The 11,192-nt window shown below is 41.4% G+C and overlaps 1 protein-coding gene and 1 long non-coding RNA gene across 2 annotated transcripts in view; one reads left to right on the top strand and one right to left on the bottom strand.

Moving 5' to 3' along the window:
* Positions 1 to 1,450: 1,450 nt before the first annotated feature.
* Positions 1,451 to 11,192, bottom strand: part of LOC116055710 (venom phosphodiesterase 1) — a 45,495-nt gene continuing 35,753 nt past the window's right edge. Inside the window, exons 21-25 of the mRNA XM_031307709.2 lie at positions 10,558 to 10,693; positions 6,600 to 6,677; positions 6,375 to 6,507; positions 4,383 to 4,539; positions 1,451 to 2,901 (exon numbers count right to left, since the gene is read on the bottom strand). Coding sequence (XP_031163569.2) covers positions 2,728 to 2,901; positions 4,383 to 4,539; positions 6,375 to 6,507; positions 6,600 to 6,677; positions 10,558 to 10,693 — 678 coding nt within the window. The 3' untranslated portion in view covers positions 1,451 to 2,727. The remainder of the gene's footprint in view (positions 2,902 to 4,382; positions 4,540 to 6,374; positions 6,508 to 6,599; positions 6,678 to 10,557; positions 10,694 to 11,192) is intronic.
* On the top strand, positions 8,335 to 9,439 carry LOC118493408. The gene is made up of 2 exons (XR_004895358.1): positions 8,335 to 8,583; positions 9,263 to 9,439. It is a non-coding gene; the product is annotated as an uncharacterized LOC118493408 (long non-coding RNA).

Genomic DNA, 11,192 nt, shown 5'->3' with positions numbered 1-11,192 from the left:
ATGTGACATTTATAGATAAAATCGTTCAGTCCAACTGGTTTGGGTTTACCACTTCCTAAGAAACCCAAACCAGTTGGACTGAACGATTTTAGGCCATTGGCACTCACTTCTGTTGCTGTGAAGTGCTTTGAGCGGATCACTTTAATTCGTCTCAAAATACAAACCCAGGCTCACATGGACACGTTACAGTTTGCTTACAGAGAGAAAAGGGGAGTGGAAGATGCTGTCACCATCCAGTCACACATGTTGATAGAGAAGCTGACAAACATGGGTGTAAACCTCACTCTTGTAAAGTGGATTCAGGACAACAGGCAGACAACAGTATGTGAGGGCGGGTCACAGTCACAGTCAGTATTTCTGTCCAGAACAGGAACATGCTGAATAAGCTGACTAAAATGGGCAGGAAAATTACTGGATCCGATGTTAAAAGCATCTCCAACCTCACAGAACAGTATACCCTCAGTCTGGCCCTGAGGATACTGGATGATCCATCCCACCCACTTTTCTCAGAGTTCCCCCTCCTCCCCTCTGGGTGCCCCTAACAAAAACCAAACGTGCCATTACTTCATTTGTGCTGAGGAACATTCAGTTACTGAACAGATCAGACGCAGGCACATAGACATTTTATAATGTGCGCTATTGATTATTTATTTCATTATTTATTAAGTCATTTTAGCTATTGGACTGATGATTGCATGTCACCACCATTGCTGTATTGTTGTTGTTGTTGTTTATGTTCTGGTTTTCTGGATCCTCTACGTCTTCATTGTTGGATGTTTGGTGTGGTTGTTACGGTTATGGTTATTTACTGTTGTATGTGCTTCATGTTTAATGTGGCTCCCTTGAGTGCAAAACAAATTCCCCTCGGGGCAATAAAGGTTTCATTCATTCATTCATAGCAAATGTTGGCTGCTCGGTGTACTTCGTCTGCACATCACAACGAAGAAAGCAAGATGAAAACAAAACAAATGAAAGATGCTTGATATTCATTTCTGTTGGATGTTTGACTCCATCTCTCTCTGTACAATCAGCCAAATACATTTAAATGAAATTGTCATATCCGAATCTCGGTTTTCTCAGGTTTATCCTGAACCCCGGGGGCAGTTACATTGATTTATACAATCAAATGTGATTGGGGGGGGAGACCAAATAAAACAGCACCTGTTGGCTAGTGTCGGTAGCAAGCCAGATCACAGCAGGGGGAGTGTTATTTCAGCTGGTTAATCTTTGAAAACAAAGAATCTGGCTGAGCTCTTATTTGATCCTGTAGCCCTTAGCTTCCTCCTCATGGTCTAACAATGCAGGCTGGGGAGGCTGTGTCCGGTTTTATTAAAAATAAACATTTGGTTGATTACATTGTTTCATTATGTGTTGGCCTACAATCTGTAAAGACTGATTGCTTTGAATTTCAGCCAACGTTTCCTATCACGGTCAGATTATCTAAAGCCTGAAAACGGAGCCAAGAGGAGGTGGCAGAATTCTAGTTTTCTCGTTAAGACTCTGACACACCAACCCGATGGCCGACCGTCGGCAGAAAAGGCAGTCGGACTGATCAGTCGGCTCCCGTCGGTCCAAAAAGTGCCTCGGAACACACCGAAGCGACACCGAAGTCTCCATAACAGCAGGCGGCGCTAATCTATAATTGTCGCCCTAAAAATGAACACCGGAAATGACAAAACATCTCTCTAGACCTAGTAAACAGAGAGCACGCTGTCGTCAGTCATCGTTTTCATCAGAGAGTGTTGATAGTAGTCAAGAAGGATTGTTGTTGTCATTACTCGCTGAACGGCAGAAAATATGATGGCTAGTAATAAGAAGATACTGGCGTTGTCAGCTCCGGTTTTCTCGTGCACCGATTAGCTAGTCAAGGGCTAGCACTCCACCAATCAGATTGGTCCTTGAACCCACTGGCCGATTCAACAAGTCAAATCGGCCAAAATGAACGCCCACGGCTCCTCCGACTGACGACGGCACAGAACACACCGAACAGACTCGAGTCACCGACCTCGCCAGACTGTCCGACGGCCGATAATCGGGTTGGTGTGTCAGCGCCTTTAGACCACTTTAGATTTATTTGTTTTTATTAGGATAATGCACATTAGGGGGGCGCTATAGTCAACATAGACCAGTTTTGGCCCTTTTACTCAATCAATGTTAATGGGATATTTGCAACGGCAATGTACTGCAGACCTTGCGGCTCACGCCTGTCGACACTACTGACTGTTCGCCTCCCCACTGTTACGCTTTGGGTCCCGCTTTCGCACGTTCCCCGGGTCGTCAGGGGCGACTTGCGTCGGGGGCGACTGGCGCCGGGAGGCTTGGACCCCATCATAACTGCTTGCAGTTCTAGTTATGATTTGATACTATAAATAAAATTGAATTGAATTATTTAAAGTCCAGTAGCAACACGGCTCTAAAAGTCCAGTACTGTCAACAAAGATTTGTAAACAGTTTTCTGCTTAAATACCCATTCTGTCCATTTGGGTTATGCATGAATTAACCCCTTAAATACAGGATACAAATCATGACAATAGGAATATAATAAGAAGAAATAATATTACAAACTGTTTAAGAATTGAAAAGCAAATTAACAATGTCTCTATGTTGGAAAATAGATACCTCCAGTAGAGTGGTGGCAAAGTGATAACACAATTTGAGACTACTGACTCAACACTTTTACAGATATGGACTATTCATCTTGACAATTTCTTGTGGAAAAGAGCTCTTTCATTGTTTTCTGTGAATGGCAGCTGTGGGGCGGGTCTTCATCCTCAGCAGCTCTGGGATTGGTCGACTGCTGCCCTGGTAAAAATCCAACCCTGTGATCCACTCGACGTCGCGGACTCGTGATTGGTGGAACCACACAAGATCCTCGACCCAATGAGATTCGGCTTGTGAACTCTGTCAATGCAAAATAAAACGTGACCAAAACAACATTTCAAATTGGACAAGTCAACTAATTGTTTGCGAAGATGTGTGCCCGAATTAGGGCTACGTTTCTGTTGCTTCCTGTTCTCGAAAAAAGAACTGTAATATAGTACCTGCAAGCAAGAGGGAAGCGGACATGGAGTACACGGTGGACATTTTCCCTAACGCTAACCCTAACACACCTAACATCTGAGTTGATTTGAAGGCACCATAAGTAGGCGACATGCACGTTACTCAGGTTGTGTCAGTTGATTGACTCATATAGATATAGGCAATAATAAAATAATACGTAATAAAAATATATACAAAAATATAGGGAGGAAACCTCATTTAAATAATTAGATCAGCATTTATGAAAGAATAGTGTGTCAGAGGCCACCAAATGTGGCCTATTACGGCCAAAGATTTCTCTGTGGAGGCATGCCCCCGGACACTACTACACGCTCAATGGTGTTTTAAGCCCCCAGTGTCTCCTTCCAGGCAGCAATGCGACTGTTGACTTCAAGGCACCTTACCCTGACCTTAACCCTAACCCTAACCCTAACCATTGTCTAATCCTAGTGCCTTCCAGGCAGCGCTCCCTGGAAGGAGATGTTGGGGCCTTAAAACACCGATAAACCCCCTACACTGGTTAAATGTTAGCAGGTCTCCCATTGGGCGAGATGCGGCAGTAAAACAGTATGGAACGGTTTATGGAAACGTCAGTGTTTCCATCAATCATAAATGAAAATGTAGGCTACTTGGAATCCGCGATTTGGAGGGACAAATGGTGGACGCTCTTTCAATAAAAATGAGTCCGTCCCCCTCACTTGGGAAATTACGGCTACGCCCCTGCCTGCTATGGCTGCTTCTCAGTTCTAATGTCTCTTCACCACCTGGTTGGTCCAATTAAACATCTCAGCAAGATCTGAATTTTGTTGACTTTGTTCAAAAAAGTGCTGGCCGGATTACCAGAAACCTTCATATCCATATTCTTGGTCCCCAGAGGATGATTCGTGCTTTTTGCACGGTGCTTCTGTCGATTTAATGTGAACAATTGCCATTAAATTTACAATTTACTAAGCACATTCATGCTGCCAAAAGGGATGAACCCTCCTGAATTTGATTAACTCTAACTTGTCATCGTTTAGCAACACAGGCTCTAGAAATCTAAGTCTCATGGTAAAATGAACGTGGAAAGTCCACTAGCAGGGAATTCAGTCTCAACCAAGAATGGACAAGGGACTGAAAGAAGCAACGGTTCTTGTTTTATCTTCAGTGAGCGTCAGTAAAGGGGAAGACCATCACCGTTACACGGGGGAACAGAAGACAGTGCTGCTTTGTTCAGGAGCAGTCAACAGATAAGGCAGTTTCATGCTCAGTCATACAAAAAGTTTCAGTTTTAATGAATGGCCCAGTGTGAGAGGGCAATAAAGAGTCATCTCATGGAAATGTCTGACGGTATGGTTTCTTACTTTGCAGCTTTCCGAGTTGTCTTGTCTGTGAGGCAGCAGGAAGGACACGGTCTGCAGCCCGCCGGCACAGGTGTTCACCGGCAGGGCCGAGTCCCCGCAGCTGGTTAACACAGCAAAGTAATGCGTGGGGATCGGGATGTTCGTTCCGGGCACAAACCTGGAGTCACACAAAAACAAACTTATCTTGCTCTAACAGCCTCATTTCTTCCGAGTTCAGGTTTTCCTTCAGATGTTGAACAGGAGTTTGCTCCGATTCAACAACAAGAGCATTAGTGAGGTCCAACACAGGTGACAAGTGAAACGGTCTGGCTCCCAGTCAGTGGTGTCATGTAACTAAGTCCATTTACAGTCGTGAAAAAATTAGGACACCCATGCTAAAGTTGAGTGTTTAAAATCATCTTTTGGAAAGTGATCTTAATGCCTTAATTAAAAAAAATGAGGAACAATCCAACCTTTAAGGACACCAATTTTCTTTGTGAATGAATAATGTAGCGTAAATAAATAAGTGTTATGTCCTTAAAATGCAGGGGGCATAATTAAGTACACCCCTATGTTAAATTCCCATAGAGGCAGGCAGATTTTTATTTTTAAAGGCCAGTTATTTCATGGATCCAGGATACTATGCATCCTGATAAAGTTCCCTTGGCCTTTAGAATTAAAATAGCCCCACATCATCGCATACCCTTCACCATACCTAGAGATTGGCATGGGGTACTTTCCATAAAATCATCTCTCAATGCAAATCAAACCAGCTATTAGGCTAACTGAAATAAAACCATGCCAATCTCTAGGTATGGTGAAGGGTATGTGATGATGTGGGGCTACTTTAATTCCAAAGGCCAAGGGAACTTTATTAGGATGCATAGTAAACTATTTGTTGTCTTGCACGCCTATGCTTTTCTTGGCCAGGTTGCCGTTGCAAATGAGAACCTGTTCTCAACGGCCTACCTGGTTAAATAAAGGTTACTACTTGTGCTTTTGTCATTTCTTTTCATGCCGCTTTCTACTTCTACTCCTCTACATTCCAGGGAGAAATATTGTACTTTTTACTCCACTACATTCGTTTGACAGCTTTAGTTACTTTACAAGTTAAGATTTTTGCACACAAAACACATGTAGTTTATACAATATGATGTTTTATTATAAATTAAACTAGCCAACAATATAACGGCCTACAAGTCCAGCTGAAATGATCAGACCATTAAACACACAACTGTTTGGATCGTTTCCAGTTTCTAAAATGGGAGGATATTTCTGCATCGAGTACTTTTACTTTTAATACTTTAAGTACATTTCCCTGATGATACTTACATACTTTTACTGAAGTAACATTTTCAAAGCAGGACTTTTACTTGCAACAGAGTATTTTTTACAGTGTGGTATTAGTACTTTTACTTAAGTAAAGGATCTTAGAGAATACTTCTTCCACCGCTGCTCACAGTCTAGTTCATCTCAATAGGAGTGTTATGTTCTTCCACACCAAACAGGGAAACATATTTCTTAAATGAAGCTGGCTTTGTGCGTGGCAGGTTGAAACAGGAAAGGGCCAAACACAAACTGTTGACACAAAGTTAATAGCATAGCATAGTCTAAAATAGCCCTGTATGCTGTAGAGTTATTTGGGAAGCGACACTATTCTAGGTTTAATATTTTGTGTAATGTGGCAATTTCACATAAAAAAACTCAGGAAATTGTCTTGAAGCATACATCGACTCTTTCTCCCTTATTGAGAACCGCAGCTCGCGCTTGACCGGTGGAAATAGCAGTATAGCACTGTGTAGAAAGTCAAAGCAAATAAACGATGGCATTCATGAGAAAATGTAGAGTTGGCTTCAGGGATACATAGAAAACATTCTTTTTGCCTTTTAAACCCTGTGGATGAAGTAAAAATGTCACAGTGGAGCACAAAGCAAGGCTGTTTGTACTGAAAACGAAGAAGCTGTATAGGTGGTAATAGTAATGCCATCAGTTTAACAAGAAAATTAAACTTACTGCTGGATCTGCTCTGGAGTGTCGTATTGGCCGTCGTGGTTGTAATCGAAGGCAGGGCCCGTCACCACGTTAATGCCGTTGTAAATAGAGGCATATTTCTTTAATAACGTGCTGTAAAAATAGTCCCAGATCTCTTAACAGAGGAGAAGAAAGAAGATTACATTCATGGAAAAAAAGGGAATTGGTGCAGTGTAGTTTTCGCCGTGAAATTAATCAGTAACTTACTCTTGAACTCGGGGTACATTGGCACCACGTTACTCATTATTAGAGCATCGTACTGCTGGTCCGCTGTCGCATTCAGATCTGAAAGAACGATGACAAACAGTGATTTTTTTTTTAGATGTGGTAACATGTGGTGAGAGGAATAACTTCACTGAATGTGTAAAGACAGAAGGTACAACCAGCAGGTGATTTGTTAATTTTTAACAGGGGGGGATGAATCTGTTCGTTTCGTTCACCCCCATGAACAACTCTTTTGGTTCCGTATTTTTTAATACCACCCGCCCTAGCTACTGTATGTAGTTTAGAGAATATTATAAATCCAAGACGAAACTGGTAGGAGGGCGAAAAAAAGACATGATTACAAATCCGTCTGTTACTTCAGCTCCATGGACAGCGCCGTGGATTTATAAATACACAGTTAGTGAGTACTGAATATTTCAGAGCTGTGGTCGGGGCTGTAGATTCTAACGTGCACAAACTTCAGTCAGATAAAGGATCAATGACTCAGGCAGAATAGACTAACATATTCAACCAAACAACCCCTCTGCCCCTGAACTCTCTCTCCTACTAGTGGATGGAGAGGGGGGGCAGATTAATAACAGCCATGCATTTTGGTCATTTTGCTAACATGGGGGTAGTATTTCTGCCTAGTACGATACTTTGTAAAAATCTGTGGACTTTTATATGAACAATCTTCTGGCTAAAAAGACAGTTTTTTTGGTTTCCAACCTCCAAATCTGCATGCATCTCACTGGCCTTGGAAACAGTTCAATCTAAATATTTCTTTAGGCCTTCAAGTGTCATAATTCATTGTCTATTTAAAAACATTTACAACAAAACAAAACAACTTTGCATCTGTTGGAGTAGATATGTTATCCCTTTTTCTGAAAATACACTAATCATGGTTATAAAAAGGACTTATTGAGGTCTGTTTCAGTCATTGTGACCTGCTGCATTATGTCACTTTCACATTAACGAGAGAGAGTGAGAGAACAAGGAACAGGAAAGATAATTTCTCAGTCAGGCTACAAGGTCAACTACACCCCCACAATGTGTTCCTGTGCTACTTGATATCAAACTGTGAGGTATGGAGCAGAGGAATCCAGGTCATTTCGAAAGAAAGCAACCACAACTCTAGCCAACTCACTAATTCTCTCTTCCCATCATCAGCCCTGTAGTAGATTACATATTATACTGGCCAACTGCCTCGCGGTCAACTTGTGTACTGTCATCACGCATTAGCTTTCCAGCCTTTGTTTGAATTTGGTTGACACAACAATCACAACAGAGTGGGTCAGCTGACTAATCAGAGCAGACTGGGCTTTCCGGGCCAAGAGCTCAGACAGAGCATTTCAGACAGCATTTCAGACAGAGGCGCTGCAGCAATGGGCAGTAGGAGAAACATCAAAGCATGTAACCAATTCTAGTGGACCCCAAGAATACAAATATGACGATGAAAAGGAGTATAATAGGGGCTCTTTAACCTGCCTGTCAGGGTCGTGCATCTGGATACAAACCCGTTTATCTGCAGAGCCTTTACATAAAGTGATTGTCTCTGTATTCAGTGAGCGACAACGTTACCATTGCACAAAACATCACTTCAAACTACAGTCTATAGACTTTGTATTTTGTATTGGACGCTGCAGAAGAACCTTAACTACAGCCAAAAAACGAAAATACATTAAAAGTAGTGAATGTAGAGTCTGTTCATTTGCATTTAAATAGCTATAAGAATAGGATGCAATTAATGTGAACCTGCACCACAGAGTCTGGTAAAAATTGGTTCATTAGAATTTGCAGATACTGTGCAGTGTGATTCTCTAAATTGAACCCAGGCAACCATTTCTTGTCATCATAGTGCATATGTCTGGTGTAGAGAATCTTGTGGAATTTTGCTGAAATGCAGATAAGGTCCATGTAACAAGGTGGGAGTGTATTTTCCCAGCAGGAGATAAAATCAAGATGTGTAAATGGAGGTGGTGGATAGGTAAGGGGGTAAGCGAGCATCCACAAAGCGTACCTCCTATGGAGACATTTTGATGCTAACAAGCCATCACCTGCCGTTAGCATTCCATTGACTGCCATTCATTTTGGCCTCACTTTGACAGCGAATAACTTTACATCTGAAGAGTTTAAAGACTCTATTTGTCCATTGTTTATTTCTAAAGAAACACGACAATGTATAAAAGGCTCCATTACCTTGTATCTCACATTATGGCTCCGTAGCAGACGTTTTTGTAAAAATAGGCTAACGATTGTGTCATAACCACGGGACTTACTGTCGCATAGTAAAGGAATTACCGTATAGTACAGGAGAAGCTCGCAGGCAGTTTAGACTTACATTAGCTGTTTAAGTTTAATTACTAATGTTAACTAGCATTTTAGTGATCAATAATTAGCCTGTGCCTATGTTATCTCCTTACATATACCTACGCTCTCTGTCTCTGTAAGATTGGGAATGATTGAGATTTCTCTTGGCACAGCTACCAGAAGACTTCCAACTTTCAGACAGGTTGCTCACGTCACATCTACGTCTTCAAGCTCAGCTGGAGGCTGCTCAGTAACGCTCAGCCATCACCGGAAAAGCGCTTCTAATAGACTTCACTGGTCTCTGTGGAAGTCTACGGCGTCGCTTTGTCCATTAATTTTATTGTCTATGTGGATAGGCAGATAGCAAAGGCCTTTTAATTTCCTGTTTTGTGATTAAAAATTTGATTTTCTGAGAAATAGAGTAGTATAGAGTCTTTGAACATCACAACAGGTAAGGACAGGGGTTTTCCTGTTTGTGTTATTTAGGAAAGTGATGACAATAAATATATTAAAAAAAAAAAAATATATATATATATATATATATATATATATACAAAATATAAAAATATCAAAAGACTAAAACAAAGAAATTAAAATTACAGAAAAACATTTTTTTTTTTTTTTAAATGATGCAGGTGCAATGTGAAAAGTCTGGGAAAGTAACATTTGTATGATGAAATTGTGCTGTTGGTTGATAAAGAGGTGTGTCATGAGTAAAGTTTTGATCATCAGTGTTGACATGCGGAAAACACTGATGGGCCGTTGATGGGCCGCTGCAACCACAGATGTGTAAGACATTATTTAGAATTGACACATCTTAGATGAATGAGTACTGTACTGTGGGATGTGGATGGGCCAACATTCTGTGGAAAGAGGATTTAGAAAAAATGTGTGAAAGAGAGATAGAGGAAATGACTGTAGGCGTTTTAGAAATGCTCTGAACTTTTTGGAGCACTCGGAACATCAAACAAAACTTTCTTGTGTCTGTGTGACTGTGCACATAAAGCATGGGGACCTGGGCTCCGTTTCAGAAAGCAGGTTTAGTGAGAAACTCTGAGTTTGTTAACCCTGAGATGAGGGAAACTTCTGTTTCAGAAAAGGAGGTTAATCAAACCTGAGAGAGAGGGGTAACTCCAGCCCGTTTCAGCAAGAGAGGTAACTTAACCTCAGAGTCAGCTGCACCCTCAGAATGGGATTAGTTGGCGTAGTACTTTTATATAGTTTCAATACCATTTCACCAGTAATATTATACTTATGATTAAATATGATATTAATACACTATATTGGAACTTACGCATTTACTCTAGCAGCAATTTTCTCCCATGCAAATTCTCTCTCTTTTGCAGCACCCGCTGTGTTGCTTTTTTAACGAAATACGTGCAAACTCGCTGTATGTGCGCATGAGTATCTCCACCGACCAGTTTGTTTGTGGTTGTTACCATGGTGAATCGTAGTATCATGGCTCCATTCATGCTGCCTTTTTATTGTGGTGGTGCACGCGCTTAACTCTGAGTGAACCTACTCCGAGTTGACTCAGAGTTTCCCATCTCAGGGTAAATCAACTCAGAGATCAGGGTTAGACTCAGAGTTTGTTAAACCTCCTCCGTTTGTCTCGGTGTTAGTTTTGTGTGAGGTGGTAGCTGATGCGTACTGGGAGAGTACAGGAAGGCGTGCGTCAGGTTCCCAGCAGTGTTGTACTGGTTACATCTGGGACTCTGGGACGCTGGGAGTCTGACATCAGCCCTCAAACAGTTCGGCATCACTGGCGGCAACGGGTCCAGGTTCATCTACGAGAATGGGAAAACCTAAGCTTTAGTCATAATTACAGTGATAAGCTCCAGGCGCGATTTCAAACCAACAGTTGGCCCTTTAACTCCATATCAATTCCAGCGATCTTTTATGTCTTGCCTTATTTACAGTTTGGTTTTATATGCCAACGTTTTGAAAGACCACAACTATGAAGCAGCTGTGGTCTTTTACTGGAATTAAGTACCTGAAAAATACATGAAACCAAATTTATTTGCGCAAAACGTTCATGCTTGGTTGATCCATTTGTCTGTTTCCCAGCAGGGTTATGACATCTTTTTTTTATGGAGGGGTGTAGCATGGGCTGAGTAAGAACACATTACATTTTCGTGCGGAATCACAGGGTGGCTACACTATTTATCTTTCAAAGGATGACGCTATTTAATAGTAATAATTCATTGAACAATAAGTTCAATGATATTGAACGTTTAAGCCAGCAATAAGTCCTAAAACTGCTCTGGATGAAATCATAACATTTAC

This window comes from Sander lucioperca, chromosome 16, assembly GCF_008315115.2.
Source record: "Sander lucioperca isolate FBNREF2018 chromosome 16, SLUC_FBN_1.2, whole genome shotgun sequence".
Classification (NCBI taxonomy): domain Eukaryota; kingdom Metazoa; phylum Chordata; class Actinopteri; order Perciformes; family Percidae; genus Sander; species Sander lucioperca.
The sequence above is the reverse complement of the archived record's forward strand: the minus strand, read 5'-3'. Positions and strand labels throughout refer to the sequence as shown.